Below are 25,217 nucleotides of genomic sequence, written 5' to 3' on the forward strand. Positions count from 1 at the left end.
GAGACAGTACATCTCTTACTATATGGATCCACACATTTTTCCCTTCTGGGGAGGTCAGAGGGCAAGAGCCATGGGAGTTGCTGAAGCCCGCTGTGTATTCTCAGGCTAGGTGGAGGAGTCCTTTCCCTCTCCATTTTCTTTATTATGTATTTGTATTTTGGTAATAGTTAGAGGCTCCAGCCTCATCAAAACTGTACAGACATATAATGAAGAGACGATCCCTGCATTTAAGAGCTTGTAATCTAAGTGTAAATTTAGAGATAACAGAGATACAATAAAGCTACATGGGGGCAGGGGAGTTGATATACAAGGACATATATTGACAGTAATCTGCACTAATTGAGCTGTCTAGCATAAAGCTGGATTCCGTTTTTGCAGCCACAGCCCTCCCTGAAGGATATCTGGATAAATGCACTGCAGCAAGCCCTCAGAAAGCACTTGCTGAAGTGGTAGACTCCACCAGCCTTGGAGAGAGTAGACCATCTCCTTTTGTCTGTGCCTCACAGGTTGTATTAGCTCACATACACAGGGAGTGGTGAAGAGCTAGGAGGCCGCCATGCTCTCCCCACATCCCTCCTCTCTACTGAGCTAGAGCAGTGCATACAAGGGCACTAGTAGGCAACAAGGACTGCACTCTTTGGGCTCAACCTTACTCTAGCCCAAAGCCAGCAAGTATTTAAGCATAACTTTATGCATGTAAACAGTCCCACCAAAGTCACTGGAACTACTAATACTCAGAAAGTTAAGCATGTGATTAGGGAGTGAAAATGAAGTAAGATGAAAGACATTTTTAACTGACTGTGTATCAAAATTCACGTTAGCTGAATGGGCACCTGGTGGTGACTATTTCTTAGGCAAACATGGAAGGAAAAAAAGTCTATATAAACTGAGAAAAAGTGTACCGATAATAGTTACACTACATGCAGAATTCATTAGCTATAGTAGGTGCGTCCAATGAAAGAGTAATTAACAAATGATTAGTAAAGGCCACTAAACCCATGGGAAATGCCTTCTTGCACATAAACTTCAGATAGCTCAAGAAAAACTAAACTAAAAATGTGGCTAATAGAAGATAAACACTAACTTCACTAATAAAACAAGATGACATGCTTGATGAGGATGAAAGTGTACAGTACATGACACTATTTCCAGGTTTCCTTAGTCGCTTCCAAACATGTACTAGGTTGTTTGATGTACTGCAGACAAAATAAAGCATTTCTGCACAGTGTGTGTGTTTTTTTTCTTTCTTTTTTTCCAGACTCTTCAGGAGGAATTTACAAAGGGGGTATTTTGTCACAATAGTAGTGTTGCTTTATTTATTTAACAGTAAGCAGTTAAGGTGAGTACAACATGTTGACAATGGAAAATACAAAGGAAAACATAAGTGCTATGTATTAATACCATGGGACCCAACTAATTTGCTTTTCTACACATCCCACACTTTGCACTCAAAATTGACAACCTCTTCACTTGTTAGTAAAGATTATTGTAGTAAGAACTATTACTCAAATACCATTATTTTTATAAAAACTTATTACAAAATTCTGTGCTGACACTATAAAGCATTGACATCAATAATTAAAAATAGACTAGACTTGTCAAACAAATTCATATCTTTGCTTATTTTTCTTAATACATTTCACTTACTCATTAATTCCCTTTGTGAGCACAGACCCTTATGACAGCATGGATTACCATTTAACTTCAAGGGAACTCCACATGGTGATACAGTCCATCCATGTGAATCACTTTACACAATCAGGGCCTACTTTAATTTGCAATAGCTCTTCTGCTCATTAGTACATAGTAGCAAAATTTTACTATATTAAGCAATTACTAAAGATAGACCAAACTACGAGTAACAAGATCAGCACACTTCACTCTCTGGATTAGCTGCTTGCCTGTGTGGAGGGCTGATACTTTACTCTCCACTGCTACACTGGTATGTTGGATAGTTCTGTACGGGGAGATATTGGCAAACCAGTAAAGTGCCTGAAACAACTATGGCTTCTTGATAAAGCAACCTAGTCAGCAGGCTGTAAAGTGTCCATGAAGCTTGACCAAGGCAGGGGAGAGGAGGGTTTGGGGTGCCTCAGAAAGGGCAGCTTGACCCTGCATCCTTCCTGATAAGAATTGTGTTAAAAGTTGCTGATACGTGCATTTTAAAAGAGCAGGATGTGCCCCAGGAATGTCTATTGGGATCTCAAGGCTGCAAACACTGGAAAAACCCACACCTGGTTAATCAATAGTCAGAAGGAAACTCTTGCTTGACCATTGAAACTGCTTACTTAACAAGTTTTCTTTAAGGGACATGCCATTCTATTCCTAATGTATAAATAAGGGGGGAAAGTTTGAGGTAGTTGGACTCATCTGGGGACTCTTCTGGACTCTTTTTGGACTTTCCCTCTGGATACATCTTGCGGTCCCCACCAACAGACAGAAGATTTGGCCACCGGAAGCCTGCCACTGTGTCACTCAAGAGCCACACTCAGCTTTGGTAATTATCAAGGGTTGGGGGTGTTTTACTAATCTGTTGCGGACGTGTGTCAGTGCTGGAGACGAAGTAAAGTGTAGCTTTAAGTGAAAGCACTCTTATGTTGTTCTGTTTGTGCCAGCCATCTATCGATCGAACGGCCGTGTCTCCCCTGATTCATTTCCTGACACTGCCTCGCACAGAGTAAAAGTTACCAAGAGCTTTGGGTTGAAAGAACCCTGGGTAACAGTTCAGACTACCCACCTGAACCAGTAACAGAAAAAAATAGTCACAAGGAGAACAAATAAAGGATTCCTGTTAACTCAGAAGCCACTGTCTGTGTCATTTTGGATCACAACTGATATTTTATCTTATAAAAGTTAATGAGACTAATAAAGGGATCTTCATGACAACTTCTGACCAGGAGAAATGCCTTACGATAATTGCGTTGCTTTGACTTTGGTTTGTATAAAAATGGGCATTAATCAGTCTATGAATCTCAACATTAAACCCTGCTAATGATTCATGATGGGGGTATATTAGACTTGCACATAACAGAATCTAAACTGATTTCAGACAGGAAGGACTTTTGAATATCTCCAAGGACTTCAGAAAATTCACAATTCCCCCTGGTCTTTCAGAGTATGTCTACACTACAATTATACCTGCACAGCTGGCCTATGACTTGGGCTTGCAGGGCTCAAGTAAGGGGCAGCGTAGACATTAGGACTCAAGCTGCAGCCTGAGCTCTGGAACTCTGCCACCTCCAGCCAAGCCTGATCATCTACACCTCAATTAAACCATCCCTTACCTGAGCCCAGGAGCCTGAGTCAGCTGGCATTGGCAACCGCGGGTATCTAATTGCATAAGAACATAAGAACAGCCATAGTGGGTCAGACAAGGTCCGTCCAGCCCAGTATCCTGTCTACCGACAGTGGCCAATGCCAGGTGCTCCAGAGGGAGTGACCTAACTGCAATGATCAAGTGATCTCTCTCCTGCTGTCCATCACCACCCTCTGACAAACAGAGGCTAGGACACCATTCCTTACCTAGTACCCATTAATGGACTTAACTCCATGAATTTATCCAGTTCTCTTTTAAACCCTGTTTTAGTCCTAGCCTTCACAATCTCCTCAGGCAAGAATTTCCACAAGTTGACTGTGAGCTGTGTGAAGAAGAACTTCCTTTTATTTATTTGAAACCTGCTGCCCATTAATTTCATTTGGTGGCCCCTAGCTGTTATATTATGGAAACAAGTAAATAACTTTTCCTTATTTACTTTCTCCACATCACTCATGTTTTTATATACCTCTATCAAATCCCCCCTTAGTCTCCTCTTTTCCAAGCTGAAAAGTCCTAGCCTCTTTAATTCTCCTCATATGGAACCCATTCCAAACCCCTAATCATTTTAGTTGCCCTTTTCTGAACCTTTCCTAATGACAGTATAACTTTTTTCAGATGAGGAGACCACATCCATTCACAGTATTCAAGATGTGGGTGTACCATGGATTTATATAAGGGCAATAAGATATTCTTCGTTTTATTCTCTTTCCCCTTTTTAATGATTCCTAACATCCTGTTTGCTTTTTTGACTGCCGTTGCATACTGCCATGTAGACATACCCTCAGTTATTGTTAAAGAAAAGAGAGAGAGAGAATTGTTCAAGGACCCTAACTCTTGGTGTTAGGTTATCCAGTAAGTCATAGCTTTACAAACTCTTTTTTTCTCACCCACCAAATCTTTCTCTCTTCAGCTTCCAGTTCCATACTAAACTTTGGATCTAAATAGAGTCCAACTAAAAGATGCCTAGAATGTGTATGTATGTGGATTGCATTGGATATAATATACAGACCTCAAGTTCTAATGATCTCAGCAGAACACTCTAACATCATCCCTCCATCAGTTCATTGACATTCTGTAACCTAGAATGAACTGTATTGGGGCTCAATATCCTGAGCTCTGCTGTACCACGTATCACCTCCCTCCTTATCTAAAATTATCACCATCATCTGCTCTCTGTCACTAAACCAATCCTTTATTGAATTGTATATCTCTCCATTTATAGCATTAGTATCATTTATTATACATTAGTATCTTAATTTGGTATTTGACATTTTCCAAAATGTAAGTACATTTTACCTACTGCTCCACCTCATACACTACTAATCTACCAGTAATATCCCAAATGGATATGACGTGAGAGTTCATATTTTGTGGAGCTCTTCATTGAAAACACTGAATACTAGGGAATTTTTTATTTTTATTAAAATGAATTATTTCACCTCTATAAAAATATAATAAAGAGAATGTGAACACAGGATAATGGTTTTCTGCTACTTAAAGGTCACTGTTCCCTGCACAGTTCAGTGACATCTCAATTCTAATTATGTTATAAAACAGGTTTATGGTTTGTTTCAGCCAACCAGCAGTCAGTTTTTCCATAAAAGTACAGCTTTGTTTTTTAAAAGTGCATAGTATTTTTTAAATGAACACTTATTACACAAATGTTTACTTACTATATTCAGTGAAGCTCAGGGAATATATAGTGCTTCTACTGATTAGAAAAAAAATTATCTATTAAAGTACAATTTAATGAAAATATATATATGTTTGATTATCTTTATTCAGTTCCCTCAACTTTCATAACCATGAGGCAGTCTGATTAGCCAGTTCTGCCTAATTTAGGTATTTATATGGCCACTTAGTGCAGACAGCCCCACAGTCTATAAAGTATTTATAACTACCAAACCCCTGAAAAGTACTTCTATCCCCATTTAACCGGATGGGGAACTGAGGAACAGAAAGAGTTGCTCAGATTCACCCAGAAACTCCATGGCATATCAGGGACTTTAATCCATATTTCCCAAATCCTAGGTTACACCTAAACCATTGGATAATCCCTCCTCTCAAGTTTGGATCCTAGTTCATAATCAGTGTGATATAACTAAAAAACAAAAACAATTTTGGATTGTGGACAAATCTCTGTTATTAAAGATGCTGTTGAATGAAGCTGATAGTTCTTCAACAAAATGAATAACACTTACACTGAATTAAATATTTTTCTTCACACTGTTATGTTGCAATATATGAGACATATGAGTAAATAAGAATAAATCAATTGGAGGGAAAAAAATAAAAAGGAAAGCTTGTCTGCAGAGTCCCTGGGGAAACATTTCAAAGGCATGAGTTATAAATCACTTAATAGAAAGATAGATTTTCACCTGAGAATAAAGCATTGAGGACGCCGCTCCTGGAAAAGCATGTGGTAAGCCCTTTCAGCACAGGAGAATATATGTGGGGGAAGTGAGGAACACAGTTTGCCAGAGTCACTTAGGTAAAGCTGGGTGACCTGAAAAATAACTGAACATTAACACAGGTGGCAAATTCTAAACCAATATTGTTTCATCTCTTCAATAAGGGGCTTCCTTAGGGCTCCCTAGACAATATAAACAAACTATTTGGGTTCTTTAAACTATTTGCAAAGCATTTCATTAAAGCAATACATATATCAATATCAGCACAAGAGTTCTATTTAAGATTTGCTATTTTAATACTTAATTTTAATAATAGTGGCCATGCAGATTTGGCCAATTGTTAAAAAGCAGATAATATATTAAGTTACATTATTTATACTTCACATGATAATCCTTCAATGTCCTAGTTTTAAAATATTAAACAAAAATAGCATGGATGACCTCTGAAATAATAAGACAGAGATCAATGAAATCAGGTTACAAGTTAATTAATTTATTATATGACACAGCAGTCTCCCAGTAATACTTTATTTGCAATTTAGAAACACTTCTCTAATACACATAATTAGCAGCATGCTCTACTCTCATTGGCTAAAAATGGCAAAAACCAGTTATCCTACTGTTAGCCTACATTCCTCTGAGACAAACCTGACATTTAAAGACTGTTAACTAATTAGAATCATAGCCTTCAGCAAAATTGGCTTGTAAATATCTAGAGTTTAGCTCATTTAAAAAATGCTGAGCCTGACTTAAGTACTATTGTTATTCACTAACTGTATCTCTGTATACGATGAGACAACACAGAGCTACTTACCTACCCTAGAAAGTGAATATTTCCTGGGGAAAGGGCGGGGCAAATAGTTGTGCATACCTCTCTATCAGTGTTACAGAGGGCAAACAATTTATGAGTTTACCCTGTATAAGTTTTATATAGGGTAAAACGGATTTATTTCGGGTTTAGACCCCATTGGGAGACGGGAATCTGAGTGTTAAAGACAGGAATACTTCTTAAACTGCTTTCAGTTTAAGCCTACAGCTGTTAGGGACGTGGTTCAGACTTGGGTCTGGGTTTGCAGCAGGCTAAGGGGTCTGGCTCAAACCAGGCAAGGCACTGACATCCCAATGGAAGGGAAAGCAGGGGCAGAAGTAGTCTTGGCACATCAGGTAGCAGCCCCCAGGGGGTTTCTGTGACCCAACCCATCACAGAGGGGAAGAGAACCCCTTGCACATGCATGTGCCTCTTGGAATGCAACTCATGTATAAGGCAGGATCCCACTGACAAGGAAACTGGAAATGTAGCGCATGCTGAGACTTCAGTTTTGTACTATTAATAGCTGTTTAAGTATTCGTTAACATGCTGTGTTGTTGCAAACATTTCTGAGCTATGCAATAGGGGTAGCGTCCAAAAACAATGTGTGGCCCACCAAAGGGTTTTAGTGGATTTTGTGCCCCGTACTACCTTAAGGTTGCCCAGTCCTGCTCTATGAGGAAAGGGCTTGAGGAACTCCATATTCAGACCAGGTAGGAGATTTCCAGCTTAAGATGCAATTTTAATCTGCTGCTCCTGCCACCTGTACTTTACTCCATTTGTTTCCCCCAGTTTACTATTAGGTCATACATGTGACATTTTAAACAGTCACAACCTACAGTCTGCTAATGATGATTCTGAATACTACAAACTCTCGGTAAGTCTTGCAAGCAAAATTACTACCTGTTTGTACAGTTCTTAGCACAAGGGCTGTAATCTCAATATAGCACAAATAAAACATAATCGTAATAATAATAATAATAATTAATAATAGGCAAAATTCAATGCTTCACACTTATGCTGTGCATCTAAAATGACGGGGCTGGACTGAAACATGACATGTAAAACATAATGTAAATTTATGTTATGCCCACATTGCAAGAGTACCAGTATTTTGATACTGAAATAACAGACACTTTATTTATAAGTGGATTGGAGTTAAAGAGAGCTTTGCACAGGCCCAAATGAACCATCATGTTTAGGTTTTGGTTTTTTTTTTTGTTACCCAAATAATCCGTGAATGAAATATTGTTCTGCTTATTGTCACCTCTGGCAAGATTGCTGTTTCACACGAGTAGCACTCAGGGAGAAGAAGATAAGTAATAGGCAACATCATAAAACAAAATAAAAATGTTTATGCCTGAAGGAGACATTCATAAAGATATAAACAAGACACCGTGTGCCTTAGGTAAAATTCAAGTTATTGCTACTAATGCAAAATTCAAATGAGATGTTCCTAATATGAAAAGAACAGACATATTTCTTAATGTTTTCCTTTATAGTGCTTTGGGATCCCAGATGTGCTTTATGGATGAAACTCCACTGAAGTAGATCTACATGATAACATTTTTAGAAGAAAATGCTTACCATAGTGGAATAAATTGGAAGTTCTTTAAATGGATTAACCAGCAACAGTATATCTCCAACGTAGGTCTGGAAAACAAATTATAATTGGTTTATTAAGTGATAAATTAAATCTTTCAGGAAGTTAATGATTTTCCTTCAGACAAAACTTTTTGCAAAAGCATCTTAAATCCAGTAATCAACAAATTACAAGTTCATAGTTCCACAATTCAGAACCTTTTAAATTCTTGCTCTTAAAAACTAAGATCCAAATTTACAATTCAGATTGCATTATTATAAAAAGGATAATTAATACTAAGTGCTTCACAAAGTAAAATGATTAACAAAGGAATTGCATTGCATATATTATTGTAAGATTATTTGTTAAATGAATCTGTAATTCACCATTTGTTAAGCTTAGCAAAAATGAGTGAAGTTCTTTATCACAGAACCCAATTGCTTCATCATCTTATTATGGAACAGACCATGCTAGTAGTGCTAGCAGAGGTAGATAAATAGAATGGGTATTTAAAAAGTTGTCACTGGGATAAAAGACAGTAATCAACATAATTATGACAACCAAAATTCCCATTGTATACAATGTGGCCAGGATTTCACCTGCAATATTAGAACAAACACTACATGAATCCACTGTGCTGCATTCTCCAATATATCCTGACTGCTTTGTGCCTTACTTCTTACTAACCTCCCAGTGGACTAGAGCTAATGTCTCCACATAGCTTCTGATTTCTGACATAAGAGGCATGGCCAAATTGCCATATCAGCTCTTTGGGGGCACAAACAGCCAGTGCAAGGCTTCTCTAGCTTGTACCAGAGAGCACACCAGTGATGGGACGGCCTCAGGAGCCAGGATATGTAAAGGTGACTTTAAACCACCTTTCCCACCCACCTCTGCTCTAGTTTTTCACCCAGCAAAGAATTTGGGACCATTGATTCCTATAATGTTATTTAGTTTTTAACCTTGTTCATACATGAGGCAGCTGAAAAGCAGTTTCTACAAACAATAATAACAAAAGAACTAAGAGCAAGCCAACTGAAACACAGATTGGCCCTGATTCTTTTAACACTATGCACTATAGAAAACTAAAACTAAAAACTGAAGAATTGTTTGGTGGCAAGTGCTTTTCTAATTGATTCATAAAATTTTAGTACCATGAGGTGTTTTGTCAGACTGACAATGACTGAAGTGAAAGCTGTAGTTGTTGGGGAAAAGTAGAATTTAGTAAAAAATTTTCACATACTAAAAGCAATGTGAACTTCTGTTGTTGGCTTTACATTGTATTAGAACATCAAAAAGTGTTTTTCAACATATTCTTAATTAAATTATTCAGTTATTATTGTGCTTTTAAAAGATTCTGCCCACAAACGTTGACTTAAAGAAAAATGCTTCAGACATACTGTTACCAAAACAAACCAATAAAACAAAAAAAAGCAAAAAACCAACCAACCAAATTTAAAAAAACACTAATTAAAACAAAGACAAAGGAAACTAGCAACGGCCTGAGGGAGAATTTTCCTCTACTGTCTCAATGTGTTTTGTGTTGTCTCCCAGTGGAAAGGACCATGTTGTCTTCTGTTTCTTATACAGCACTATGGACAATGTTTGAACTCAGTTTTAGTTCAGAAAGCTTTACTTTTGTGTAAAAAGAATATACTTAAATAGTTTATTTTCATGTAAACAGTTATCTGTCACAATACAGTCCTCAATTTGCTTTTTATAATATTTAGATGCCCAAAGAATGCAAAAATATTATTTATTTCAAATCACTACGCCCAAGCCCCTGGAGCCACTCTGTGTCACATCCTTTGTGGAAAACTGCCTTAAAGCCAGCACAGGCAGTTTCTTAACCAATCACTGCAGGATTCCCTCCATACAGAGGTAGATGTGGTAGAAATGCTATAGTGAGTCCTATCCCACCTTTCTTCTAGCTGCAAACTGTAAGAGGGTGAGGCCTGGGCTCTCTAATCACCAGCAGATTTCTATATTCCAAAAAGGTCACTTGGGGCTGTTGGCACCCACCCTAAACCCTGAAGGCTATTCTCATGTATGCTAAAGAATGGATATGTGCCCACTCAGTCCCAGGATCAGGAAAGCACATGGGGTGTGAGGGTGGGGTGTGTGGTTAAAGATGCCTTTGCATCCATTCTCTGTCTCCCCACACAGGCTTTGCCATGTTCCTTGACTGAAGCCCAGGATCTGACCCATTGTCATTAGAAAACCAGCAACCACTAGTATTCCACAATTCTTTTGATACCATTCAAAAATATAATAGTCTTAGTGATCTGAAACTTTCATTGTATTAAAGTTCTGTTTAATTGTTGAATCTTTTAAAAATTGTTCTAAGACACCTATGATTAGCTCATTCTAAAAATCTATTTACATAAACAGTTAAGGCTTATCAAGGCACCCATATTTCCAGTAACATAAAGGTATCAGTTATTCCTTTTCAAATATTTCTTACAAAGCAGCTACATTCACCCAGTGTTCTGCATGGGAGTGAATATGGTGTCTATGAAACACAAAACTAGGCAGCACTGACCTGTGACCTGAGACTATGCTGATTTAGTGTATCCCCTGAGCAGCCATCACAGATGGGACTTCTGTGTTGCAACAGTAAAATCAAATCTACCCATCTGCCCATGTGCCCCACCTCTCTCCACCAAAAGAATATCCTTATGGAGGGGAGGTACAATAAACCACCTGCCCTCAGAATGAAGCCCTGCTTAGATCCCCTAAGGGGATCTGGATAGGACAGATGTAGTTTATGCCTCTCTACAACAGCTTCAGTGAGTATGGCAGTATGTGTGCTGTGGTGAGGAAGATCTGTGTTTGGAAATGGCCTCCAGCGGCTTTTTCCTTTGTGAGATGATGGAGCCCAGGTAAATAACGGATGAGAAATTTTTCAGTTCTGACGGCAATCGCCACACATTGCACAAATGGCTGCTATTAACCATAAGAGCAGTGATTAATGGTTTCGAGATCACTAGTGTGCTTTTGAACAAAACAAAAATATTTAATTATGGAGAAGGACATAGAACCTCAGGGTCAATCCTGAGAGTGAGAAATCAGGTGAACTATTTTAAGACTAAACCTACACTTTGCCCTGATTTTCATAGATGCTGAGCATCTGTAGCTCCCATTGACTTGAGTCAGAGTTGTGCATGCTCAATACCTTTGAAAATGAGATAAAAATGGTAGGAACATAAATATAATCTCAGCATCTGAACAGCATTGTTACTACCAGCCAATATCATAGTACCTACAAATGTAACTTCCATATTTAATTTCAGGTGTGTTTACAGTAGCTTGTGGTTTGTGACATTCAGAATCTCTGAATTTCTCTGGTCTAACCGCATTCTGTCAATTCATTAGATTAAAGCAGATTCACACATTTCACATTTACATACAAATTACCTAATCAGTTGTTCAATAAGATAGAAAAGGGTAATAATTATGAATAGGGATGCTAGAAATATGCATTTGCAGATAATCTACGGCTGACTGGATTCACCCTCTGTTTAACATGGTAAGAACAGAAAAATATGTTGCATGTAAATCATCATGTAATTATTTTACTGTGCCTAAATCATTAACATAACAATATCAAGAGAATTATTCATGTAATTGTAGGAAAACTAACAGGGAATCAAATGCTGTATACTGATTTCTGAATTTGTTATCCAAATCTCTATTCCATGCCGGTTATTGTAATCAGAAGCCTTCATGAAAATTATGCTTACATAAAGTTAAAGACAGAAATATCTTGATAGTTTAAGAGGAATGAGTTCACATTTTACCAGCACATATTTTCTGGTAAATATACATATAAGTTTACCTGTGCATACTCACTATATCTTTTTTCCCTCCTAATTCCAGACTTTCCCAATTAAATGTGGGTAGTTGTAAATTTAAAACACATATACTCCTTCATTCATCTTAGTATTAGTCAGCAATACCTGCCAGCCTATGTCTAGTAATTCTGCTTAGCTGGAATTACTAACAGTCCAATGCTATTTTCTTTAATTGCTCATCACTGAGAGTTGACTGTAGGTAACTGAATAAAAACGCTGCAGTACGCAGTTTCAAAGCCACTCACATATATCTGATTGTTACTGAAACGTTTCTGAATCTCATAAAGCAGGCTGTTGTCTGTTAGCTCACTCAGAGTGGCCAGGTCATCATTTGGTGCTGGAGGCATTAACTTGACCTGGAAAATACAAATCATACATGAAAATAGTCTAACTTCATAGCCGCTCACCCTGCAGTGTAATACCCTAGTTTCAGTTACAGGTGCCAAACGCTACAATTGATATAAATGTTTAGTGTACATTAGGAAACCAAAAAGTTGTCTATACTTCCCAAATAATTCTTCATCCTTTCATTTTAAGCAATAGAAGTAAATTAGAAAGATTATTAATTTTAAGGCATATATTCCATGTGGGTTTAATGGGGATTTAAGTATATGGAAATGTACATGTATGCTATTTGCAATCCCTAATCCTGACAAGACTCCAAGTTCAAGTAGAACAATTCTGCCCTCTTCATTAACTGTTTCTGATGAAGATGATCGAGAGTTGAAAAATTAATGCACTTGTAAATCACATATCGGCTGCCACCAAACAGAGCTCCCACATTGCTGTAGTTTCATCCTTTTCAGCGTATAGAACTTAATATGCTATTGGAATTCAGCTGCACAGAACATAACAGAGGAAACTCAGTGAGAGATGGGAGTTAAATTGTCAATAGGAGTGGAAGGTGCTCAGCATCTAATGTATGAGTCATACTGTTTTATTATTATTTATATCACAGTAGCACCCAAAATGTGCTTGGTGCTTTCCAAACACAGAAGGAGATAAGAGGACTAAAGAGTGTACAATCTAAATGTTATAGAAACAAATTCTGTTACCAAAAGGAAAATTTCTTTATATGTTGTAAAAGTACAATAAATCAACTATAAGAGAACTGCTATAAAATATGATAACAATTGATACATTGTGCAGTGAATTCTACTATAGTCACAGTGCAGGCTGAATCATTGTTAATATCAGTTGGTAAGTTTAATGTTTCTAGATGCCAGAAGAACATGTAAAAATAGATAATTGTCACCTAGAAGAAGTGTGTAATCAGTGCAAAAACACTGAGGGTACAAGCTTGAAGTCAATGGCAATTTTGCCAATTACTTTAATAGGTGCAGTATCTGGCCCTGGGAGTCCAGAGTTCTGGATTCTTTTCCTAAACTTATCACTGATTCATTGTGTGACTGGGTAAATCTGTTAACCTTGTATGTGCCTCAGTCTCTTCATCTGTGAAAAGGGACTAAATGGGACCTTTTTAAAGTGCTGGAGATCATTGACCAAAAGATACTGTGATTATATATATATATTTGAAAAGTATTATAATTGTCATTTTAAGGCACAGATAATCAGACACTGAAGCTATCCCCTGTATTGTTGGGTACCAAGATGAACAGGATTTGGTGCTCTATATCCATCCCCAGATGTGAACCCTTGGAAATAACAGAACATACATATTTTTCTCAATCCATCAATCAACCAATAAAACAATAAATAGGAGTACTTGATTTAAGATACCCAAGATACACACAAAAAAAGTGTTTGAAGGCACTCAGCCTTCATCTTTATGCTAAGCAAAAAAACCACACTAGCCATTATGATGTTAGACAGAACCACCAAATCCTGCTGGGTCTTACTGTTTAAATAGTTTACCAGCTTTTCTCAAAAACAATACATCTGTTGGTATAAAACAATTGAACTTACAAACATAGCCCTTCTCTAGCATCACAAACCATTTCAGAATTGTAGAATATCAACCATGTAGCTCTTTACACTTCACCCTAAAGATTCTCACAGGCTCAAGATTTGTGTCAAGAATGACAGCTCTCAGGACATGAGCACAAAAAGAATGACAGTTCTCTAAGTCTGGATTTAATAACAAAACACTTTTTCTATTTTCTTCTTTATGCATTGTTGTTACTGCTTGCTTGAATCAGGACATGCCACTTATGAGAATTTTTTTTCTATTTTTCAAATTTATTATGCCTTTAGATATCATACAGCACAATCACATACAGGACATACAAATGACTCAGAGTGAACTGCTCTATTCAGTTCCTCATCAATTCCACAACCAATCCTATTATTGTCTTCATTAAAGTCCAGTTCTATTCGTAATGAATGAGCCACCAATTTAAATCATACACTTGACAGAAAACACAATTCAAAGCAAAAAAAATAGAACACTTGAGAAATGTTAATTAGGAAGTATTAAAGGCCAGAAGGAAATAGATATTGGGGATAATTTCATTTCAAATTTTTTTTTATCATTTCCTAAAATTAAACTGCTTACATTACAGAATTCACAAATAAAAATATTCATATGTATTTATCTGCATGTGTGGTACTTGATGATTATCATGATTTTATAGAATGAACCAACATGTATATTTTCAGGGTCACTTCTGAGTAGAACTTATAACAAAATGTAACCCCAACAATGTATATATTGTCTTAGGCTAAACGGTGCCTTTAGGAATAGCTCTTTGTAAGGGGCAATGCATAAGATGCACCCCAACACACAGCATGAGTAGCCCTGGGATGGTTTATGATTCGAGATTCACAGTTCTTCCTCTGCTTTGCTCCCCTAGGGTGAGATGAGTGAGGAGTGGAATAATTTATAGGTGGCCTCAAGAGTGCCACTTAATTCCCTGCATACCAAACTAGCTCTGTAGAGTGACAAGTGGGAAGAGGACAAAACTTTGGCTCTGTCCAGTTTATCACACCTTGGGCAGCATACAACAGTGTGTTAGCAACCACTTTAAGACCAGTCTCACTCTGGCTCCTCATCATTTTCCATCCATTCTTCAAAATAAAATAGTATATGACAGGTAATATTCCAAATTTCACAAAAATGTGTCCCTATTTTTGATCAGTACTAGTAACAGGCAATAAATACTGACCAAAGAAAGGCTCTACTCATAGGTTTTGTCTACACCACACACCTCTTGTGACGGCATATAGAGTAAGTGTAGCCACACACAACAATGAAAAGTAGGCTGCATCCACACTGCAGTATGTAGCTTTGCATGACAGAGAAAGGCTCTGACAGGGGGAGACAGCAGTTAAAGGCTCCAGCAGCAGGGTGGCAGTGGAACACTACACCACTAGAAATAGCAGTATAGATGGGGGAGGCACTACCTGGGCATGTAGACAGCCACATATAGGGGGGCTGGAACACTTTGTATAGTGGGGGTGCAGTGAGCCATTGAACTAAACTGTAAACCCTGTATATAATGGAAATCACTTCAAGCAAGGGGGTGTGGTAGCACCCCTAGTTCCAGCACATATGGCTGTGTAGGCTATGTACCCACAGGATTCAGGTGTGTCTTTACTTTACGCACATAAGCAGTGCCTCACCATCTCCACCATTATTTATACCCATGCTAGGAGGGAGGTGTGTAGGGTATGTACTCACATGCCGCCATAAGCAGTGTGCAGTGTAGATATAGCCTTAGGTAGGGTGTCTGGTTTTCAACAGGAACAACCCAGTTGAAAAGGAACAACCCTGGCAGCTCCGGTCAGTACTGCTGACTGGACAGTTAAAAGTGCGGTTGGTGGGGCTGCGATGCTATGGCAGGCTAGTCCCTACCTGTCCTGGCTGGCATCACGCTACACCCCGGAAGTGGCCAGCAGGTCTGGCTCAAGATTCCTAGGCGGGGGCCACAGGACTCCACGCACTGCTCCCACCTCAAGCACTGGCTCCACACTCCCATTGGCCAGGAACCAGTCAATGGGAGCTGCAGGGGAGGGGAGGAGGGCGGGCCGCCGGGCGGTATCTGCAGGCAATAATGGCGTGTGGAGCCTCCTGGCCCCCCGACCTAGGACCGGACCTGCTGGCTGCTTTCAGAGTGTGCGGAGCACGGTGCGAGGACAGACAGACAGGCAGCCTGCCTTAACCCCCCCCCCCACTGCACAACTAACCAGGAACCACCTGATGTAACCCTGTGCCCCAATCCCCTGCCCCAGCTCTGAGCCCCTCCAAACCTGAAGCCCCCTCCTGCACCCCAAACTCCTCATCCCTGGCCCCAGACCAGAGCCCTCACGCATAGCTCAGTGCTCGTCCCCCCTCCTGCATACCCAGCCCAGAGCCGCCTCGCACATGCTGAATCCCTCATCCCCAGCCCCACCCCAGAGCACTCACTCCCCTCCTGCACCACAACCCCCTGCCTCAACCCGCACTCTGAATCCCTTGGCTCCACCCCCCAGCCTGGGGCCCCCTCCTGCATCCCAAACCCCTCATCTCCAGCCCCACCCAGATCCTGCACCTCCATCCAGACCCCTCACCCCCTCCTGTACCCAAATCTCTGCCCAAGTTCTAAACCCCCTCCTGCACCCTGAACACCTCATTTTTGGCCCCACCCCAGAGCTCACACCCCCAGTTGGAGCCCTCACCCTCTCCCATGCCCCAACTCCCTGCCCCAGCCCAGTGAAAGTGAGTGAGGGTGGGGAAGAGTGAACCACCAAGGGAGGAGAAATGCAGTGAGCAGCGGCGGAGCCTTGAGGAAGGGATGAGGCTTGGGTGTTTGGTTTTGTGTGACTAGAAAGTTGGCAACCCTACCCATAGGCAAACCACCATGTGCACCTGACGGCGTGAATTTTACCAACAGCATTTCAACATTCGTTCCACCCAACGTAAAAGAGCAGTTGCAGATATCTCACTGGTATTCCTAAAGACCTTCATCTATAATACAACTGTTGAACTAGATCAAGTAGTAACTTTCAAGGAAACCATATACAGTAATAATTCTCTAAAATGTACATTCTGGATAGACCAAACAAAGACACCTCAATCACATTTTGTTGTCACTATTAACATTTTAAGATTTATATGTTAGTTATTGAACAGGGACTATAAACTGTGGAACTTTTGGACCAGTTTCAATCTGCTCAGTAGAAAAACCTCTGTTATACACATGGCTCTTTAGTAAGAAATTAGACATCAGGGAGATCACCCTGGGGGAAAACAGACCTTGAAAAACCATTCTCTCCTGGTCTCAGAGTCTCTTTAAAATCATATGAAAAGACGAGAGACAAAGCAGATTTAGATGCACAATATATTGATTCATTTGTTCACTCTCTGCAACTATGGAAAAATAAGATTTAAAGATTTTTTTTTTAAACCAAATGATGTGCCAGAAAGATTGTAGTTATGCTATATTGTGTTCCCAGACCCACAGAGAGGTGATCCTTTTCTCTTATAATTGTGGAGATCAGATTCCAGAGTGAGCATTTGATATACTTTTTCAAGTTATTATATTTTTATATCATGATTTTGAGATTCTATGTCAGGACCTAGTTTATTTGTTCACAATGATAAGAATTCAGAACTGTCCAATTTATTTTTTAAATTATGCTTCTTCCTTTCTGCTTTCACTGTAGAACTTTTCAATAGATACCTATCACCTTATTCATATTAGAACTAGGGCTGTCAAATGATTAAAAAATTAATTGTGATGAATCGTATGATTAAAAAAATTAGTCGCGCAATTAATCACGATGTTAATAATAGAGTACCATTAATTTAAATATCTTTGGATGTTTTCTACATTTTCAAATATATTGATTTTAATTACAACACAGAATACAAAGTGTACAGTGCTCACTTTATATTTTTTATTATAAATATCTAAACTGTAATAAACAAAATAAATAGTATTTTAATTCACCTCATACAAGTACTGCAGTGCAATCTCTTTATCATGAAAGTTGAACTTACAAATGTAGAATTACGTATAAAAAATAACTGCATTGAAAAATAAAAAAATGGAAAGCTTTAGAGCCTATGTGTCCACTCAGTCCTACTTCTTGTTCAGCCAATTGCTCAGACAAACACGTTTACATTTGCAGGAGATAATGCTGCCCACTTCTTGTTTACAGTGTCACCTGAAAGTGAGAACAGCTGTTCATGTGACAATGTTGTAGCCGATATCACAAGATATTTATGTGCCAGATGTGCGAAAGATTCATACGTCCCTTCATGCTTCAACCATCATTCCAGAGGACATGAGTCCATGCTGAAGACAGGTTTTTCTCGATAACAGTACAAAGCAGTGTGGAACGACACATGTTCATTTTAATCATCTGAGTCAGATGCCACCAGCACGTTGATTTTCCTTTTTGATGGTTTAGGTTCTGTAGTTTCCACATCGGAGTGTTGCTCTTTTAAGATTTTTGAAAGCATATTCCACACCTTGTCCCTTTCAGATTTTTAGAAGACACTTCAGATTCTTAAACCTTGGGTTAAGTGCTGTAGCTTTCTTTAGAAATCTCACATTGGTATTATTAGAGAAGAAAAGAAGAAGCAGGAGGACCCAGAGACGGATTGAATAAACAGGCTTCTTTATTGTAGTACTTGTTCCCCTTGACCCAATTGTCGAGTAAGCTCTGAACTAATCACATCATACTCTTTAATATGTAAATGCCCACATTTACCCCAACACCCCCAAAACTCTGATTTGATAATATGAATGCCCATATAATGAATATTCATAGCTATTTAGTGAATATAATTATACCCGCCTTGTTTACTTTTTGCAGCATTAAACATATTATAGAAATTTTTACCTTGAAGATACATTTCTTTGCAAAAATTGTAGCCACAAGTTCCCTTAATCAGCAGTTCACAGGGGAGGGAGGAAGGGAACATGACCCAAGCTTGTTTATGTAGCTGGGAGAGGAAGGGGTGGGGGGAGATAACACTGCTTCCCACGAAGGGTATCCTTCAGACAACTATATTTCTTTTGCAGCTACAATGCTTATCACCCTACTAGTTCTTCAGTGGCAGGTCCTTCACTCACTCCTGGTCTTCGGCGGCATGTCAGTGATGCCGAAGACCTGGTAGGGAACTGCCACGTGAGTACAAACCCCATGTGCCTCCCAAAACAGTCTGTTCCCTCGCCCACGTCCTGCCCTCGACTGACCGCCTCAGAACCCGCAACCCATCAACCCCACCCATTTCTTGTCCCCTGACCACCCCCACCCAAGACCCCTCACCCTAACTGCCTCCTAGGACCTCATCCCCGACCCAACTTGCCCGCTCCCTGTCTCCTGACTGCCCAGACCCCATCCACCTCCACCTGAACAGACCCCCGGAACTCCCACGCCTACTCAACCCCCCTGTTCCCCGTTCCTTGACTGCCCCCCAGAACCTCCGCCTCCTCCAACTGCTCCCGGCACCTTATCTAACTCCTCTTCCCATCCCGGCCCCTTTGCCATTCTGCTCAGGGCAGCATGTGTGGATGTGGCGTGGCCCATTGGAGCTCTCAGCCCCACCCCCTTACCATGCTGCTCAAAGTGGCGGGAGCTGCAGAGCTGCCCAGGAGCAGTTCAGAGCGCAGGCACTGGCAGCGCAGCACTTTGAGGTTCTGCGAGGGGGGGGGAGATGGGGGAGGGGATGGGGGAACCTCCCCAGCCGAGAGCTTAGGTGGGCCTGATGTGGCCCGCAACCAGTATAACAACAGAAAAACCCTTTCTCCCAGTTGTACAGCCCTTTAACAACCAGTTCTAAACCGGCTTCTAAATTTAACAACCGTTTCACGTGAACCGGTGCGAACTGGCTCCAGCTCACCACTGCCAACAGGTACCTTCTTTGCATTTTGTCAGATGTGCAGTGAAGGTGTTCTTAAAATGAACAACATGTGCTTGGTAATCATCTGAGACTGCTATAACATGAAATATATGGCAGAATGCAGGTAAAATGGAGCAGGAAACATACAATTCTTCCCCAAAGAGTTCAGTCACAACTTTAATTAACATATAATTTTTTTAATGAGCATCCTCGGCATGGAAGCATGTCCGCTGGAATAGTGGCCAAAGCATTGTGGGGGCATATGAATATTTAGCATATCTGGAATGTAAATACCTTGCAATGCCAGCTACAAAATTGCCATGTGAATGCCTGTTCTCTTGTTCAGGTGACATTGTAAATAAGAAGCAGGAAGAATTATCTCCTGTAAATGTAAACAAACTTGTTTGACTTAGCGATTGGCTGAATAAGAAGTAGGACTGAGTGGACTTCTAGGTTCTAAAGTTTTACATTGTTTTGTTTTGGAGTGTAGTTATGTAACAAAAATCTATATTTGTAAATTGCACTTTCACAGTGGAACTAGCACTAGAGTACTTGTATGAGGTGAACTGAAAAATACTTTTTCTTTTGTTTATCATTTTTACAGTTGAAATATTAGCAATAAAAATAATATGCATTGAGCACTGTACACTTTGTATTCTGTATTGTAATTGAAAGCAATATATTTTAAAATGTAGAAAAACATCCAAAATATTTAATACATTTCAGTTGGTATTCTATTGTGTATTGTTTAGTGTGATCAAAAGTGTGATTAATCACAATTAATTTTTTTAATTGTGATTAATTTTTTTGAGTTGACTTTTTTATGGGTATAAAAGCTTTTAGGCCATCCTCAAAGGTTTCTAAAATGTGTTTATTATAACTTTTCTCTCCCAAGGAGGCATGGAGTAGGCAGTCTGGCTTTACAGGTAGAGGAATAAAAAATAGAAATTCTGAATAAAAAATTCTAAGACAGTTTTATGTTAAATGTGTGGCATACAGGGCCAATTCCTGATTCAAAGGATGTCAGCGTAGGTTTTTCATCCATACAGAATAATAGGATGTTATGGTATTTGCTCTCATTTGGGATGCCACACATAATTAATGTAGCCATCCAAAATTCATGCTGATAATGCTTTTATGCCATAATACACCATCAGGGACATGTATAAGCTATATATCCAGCTCACTGTGCACTGTTTTCAGAAGTAATCAAAACTGTGTGAGGAGGAAAAAAGGGCTGCACATCCCCAGGATATACCATTCAGCCAAGGTCAAGGAGAAGAATTTGATGATGTTGGCCCAGGAAGGAAATAAATGCTGTAAAAGCTAGATTTAAACTCAAGTAGTAAAAATGAGACGTACATATAAGAAATTCCACATGCATTAAGTTCGCAAATGAATTGACTGGGGGTTAAACGACTTCCAGGGCATTTCCAATTTTATTCTGTTTACCTCCTTTTTCTGAGCATACAGATGAGTTTATTCTATTTTTTCCTTCTTGCCTCCTGTGTCTGACTGATACAGTGACCTTATAATATATATTTTATACGGATTCTCAATACCTTAAAGTATGGAGACAGCAGCTCAAAACTAATAATCTGAATGGTCACGGAACATTCTCAGCCATAGATATATTAGAAGCTAAATGCTATCTTATTTTTAATATTAACAATGAAGTTTTCTATCTACTCATTTGACAGTGTGTTTGGGAATGTATAATTGCTTATAATCTGTTTAAATGGCTTAGTAACAAAATGTTAGTAATTTTCACTATATTATCAGGAGTAAATTTATTTATTAGTACCATTAATAAGGCAGTATGCATTTTATTTTCCATGCACAATATTCTTCCAATCACTACTTTCACCTACATGTTTCATCTAACATTACAGCAATAAAGAAGAAACCACTCAATATTGTACATTAGAAGTCCACATCACATTACGTGGCCAACAGTATGTGGCACAACATTCTATGCCAAGTCTGTTTTCAAAAGAAATGGCTTAATCAAGTAAAAAGACTAAGCAGTTTTGCTTGTGGAATGTAACACACAGCTCCTTTTCGTGCCAGAGAACTCAGTCATGTACTGGGGAAAATCTCCTCCTCATAGGGTGACCAGATGTCCCGATTTTATAGGAACAGTCTCAATTTTAGGGTCTTTTTCTTATATAGGCTCCTATTACCCCCTACTCCCGTCCCGAATTTTCACATTTGCTGTCTGGTCACCCTACCTCCTCAACTGATAAGAACAGAAATTGTCAACTATGCAACTATGGTGATTATTCATATTGCCTTCTTGACCTAGCATATTGGTTTCAGGAAATTAGTTGAGATCAAAAAACATATTTCAGCTAGAAAAATAAAAAAGAATCAAAAGCCCCCAATTGTTCATCTGACCTTATCTGGATACGGTAGTTTGTTAGTCTGTATATTAACATTTTGAGCTTGTGTGTAAATCTGAGCTATTATATATTTTTTTTAATTTCAAAACCAAAATGGTGTTATATCTTTCAATATTAAAATTGTATATTCCAAGACTAATAAGTTCAAAATCTTCTCTCAGATCCCCTGAGGAAGGCCTAATCTACATGCCATATTGCCTATGAATGTATGATATCCTTGACATGCACCAGGTGAAATATCATGCTGATCCATTTTAATAATATATGAAGATAAAACCTGAGTAATGACTCTGCATATCATAATGAAATATTAAACAGAACATGATTACTTCCAGTATAGGTTAGGATACAAACATTATGGATAAATTACACTGAATCCTTGTTAGATATAACACATTTGCAGTCCTATGTTCAAAGCTTTTATTTTTAATGTAAAGCATTCTGTCTGTTATGGAAACGTTTTGCCAAGATTCCTTCAAAGCAAATGGATTCAACAAAATTTTCAGTTCTCAGCTTACACAATAATAAAAATTATGGTATTTAGAAGGATTAGTGCTGAGTACATTATAGAAGTCAGAACAGCTTCATAAATACATAGCCTTCTTTAAAGTTGCTTGTGATGTACATCATGGAGACATTATTGGCGACAAATAGTTTGGAATGTATAGCAAATGGCAAGAGATTCTGAACAAACTGTCTCTGTCTCTCAGCTATGTCACGGACAGCCAACATTGTATTAATCAAGGAAGTAAAACTAGCTACAGTCATATAAATGCTAATATTTGATTACACAGATTTTCACAATATTGTTATGAGCTGGGTGAAATCTCGTTATGGGATGTTAAACTGTGAACACATCAGTAAAGAGACTGCATAGTTTGTGTGTTAATAAAGCATTGTGTATATAATTATAGAAAGAGAGAGGGGAAAAATAAGAATTTCTTTATTTTTCTATTATTATTTGCAATTTAGTACCATGCAAAGGCTCCAAGGTTTTGAGTGCCTGACCAATTATTTAAAATTTCAAAACCAAATACATCTACTGATCACAATTATGTCTATGGAATTCAGTGAGAGAGGGGGTCTTTCAGGTAGCCTGATCCCAAAATATTCAGGTGTAATCATTTTGAGAATTATTATTGGAAAATGACTGTAGCCAAACTTATAGCATGACATTAATTACATTCCTGTATTTTCTTGTTCATCAAATTTTAAATTTCCAGATCCAAGACATTTCAGAAATTTGACATGTACCTGTTCAAGTTTGGTTGTGTCAGTCACTGTGATATAGTCAGATGCGGTGTCTTGAGACTGCTGCTTACATATTTTTGTTGCATCTTTGAACATGGTGTCTTTCTCCAGCAAACTGTCTTGTTTGGCAATTGGCAAAGCCAGGGGATTGCTACAGAGAGAATCAATAAAGCAATTAGACTCCTTTTGAAGATGCCTGACAAACAGAAGATTGCCAAGACTGAGAGGTATGAATGTGGAATTAAAATATAATTCATGTCTGAGACAGTTGTTCCTGATCCAAAAAGAAACATAAATTGGATGAGAACTGCAGACTGTTCACTGGTCTATGCCAAAGATACAGTGGTCTTGGCAAAGCACTTTGATTTAAAATGCACTTTTATGCAAGTCTGCTTCAGAAGAAAGCTAAGCAACCCAAATAGAATATGCATGAGGTTGTATTTGATAGTGCTAGGCTGGCAAATCAATAAGCAATCTGAAAGCTGAATTTAAACGTCTGATTAACTTCCACGATTGTATTTTGAAAAACAATATATTTAAAAACAATTTGATACACAGATACTGTCATTGCATTAAATAAAATAAAAATGTATAGTTTTTGATAAGCAAATAAGCTATATTTAATTTGTATTAACATCTATATATACTGTTCCAGAATTAGTAATATAATAATATTTATGGTGAAAAAAAGAAAATATCTGATACCTACAATGACTGCCAATGTGCAAACACTCCTCTCTATGAGCTGAAGCTCTATTTTTAAGTCCAGTGCTTGGAGTTTCTCCCCCGACCTCCATATTTACACTCCAGAGCACATCACACTTCTAAAAAAACCAATGTCGGCCATGCAAGCTCTCACAAGATTTCAGATACGTCATGCACCCAGGACACTAAACACCAGCGGAAGCCTTGGAATACAGGTGAGTTTGAAAAATGCTACCACAAGAAGATCCAGCAGAGGAATTACTGACCCCCGTTTCCCCTGTTTCCTGGATAGGTCTCCTCTGACCAACCACAGCGAAGGTGGAGGTAACACGGAGGAAGGAAGACTACATGGAAAATAAAATCCTGGCCCATTGAAGTCAATGGGAGTTTTGCCATTAACTGTAGCAGGGACAGGATTTCACCTGCAGACTGTGTCCTGGCTACCCAATAAGAAAGGAAGGAGGGTTGACTCCTAACCCTAATAGTGGCCCCAATTCTTATTCAGGACTGCACTTAAGCACCTGCTTAACTTTAGACAGGTGCTTAAGTGCAGTCTTGAATAGGGATGCTAATTGCTAATTGCTTTCCTGAATCAGGACCATTTTTAGCAGTAATGTGATATTAAAACGTTAGTAAATAATAAAAGTGCCTTGTTTATAGTGACAAATAACTTCAGTGCTCACCAACAGAAATAGCACATTACATTTTATTCCAAGACAGCTCTAATTCAAGGTATGACCTTTTAAGGATTTTCCAGAGGCCAGATTTTGAAAGAGCTTTTTATTTTTCAGAAAGCAATGCTCCTAGTGCTGATGGTCTCACATTTTTTTTTAAGGAATGGTGTGATTAGTAATATCAAAACCTAATTTAAAAATATTATTACATTTTATGGCAACTTCCCTTTCAATGCAACTTTTCCTGTTGCCCACAGCCTTCTGCAAGTCCTTTTGGGTTGGGATTTTTAATACTTAGTCTCAGCACAAAAGCTAAACTTTTGATGGAAAGTTTGAGCGACATGACCACAGGCATTTTCAAACTAATTTTCTGGCATTTATTAGGAAAAAACAAACAAAACAAAACAAAAACCCTTGGTTTA

The 25,217-nt window shown here is 38.7% G+C and overlaps 1 protein-coding gene across 2 annotated transcripts in view; it reads right to left on the bottom strand.

The window, feature by feature from the left end:
* MYO16 (myosin XVI) overlaps positions 1 to 25,217 on the bottom strand; it is a 650,995-nt gene that overhangs the window by 288,919 nt on the left and 336,859 nt on the right. For both annotated transcript variants that reach the window (XM_075061501.1, XM_075061500.1), the window contains exons 10-13: positions 23,420 to 23,567; positions 12,217 to 12,327; positions 8,123 to 8,188; positions 5,695 to 5,822 (exon numbers count right to left, since the gene is read on the bottom strand). In XM_075061501.1, the coding sequence (XP_074917602.1) occupies positions 5,695 to 5,822; positions 8,123 to 8,188; positions 12,217 to 12,327; positions 23,420 to 23,567 (453 nt within the window). The remainder of the gene's footprint in view (positions 1 to 5,694; positions 5,823 to 8,122; positions 8,189 to 12,216; positions 12,328 to 23,419; positions 23,568 to 25,217) is intronic.

The sequence above is a fragment of the Chelonoidis abingdonii genome, chromosome 1 (assembly GCF_003597395.2).
Source record: "Chelonoidis abingdonii isolate Lonesome George chromosome 1, CheloAbing_2.0, whole genome shotgun sequence".
Lineage (NCBI taxonomy): Eukaryota > Metazoa > Chordata > Testudines > Testudinidae > Chelonoidis > Chelonoidis abingdonii.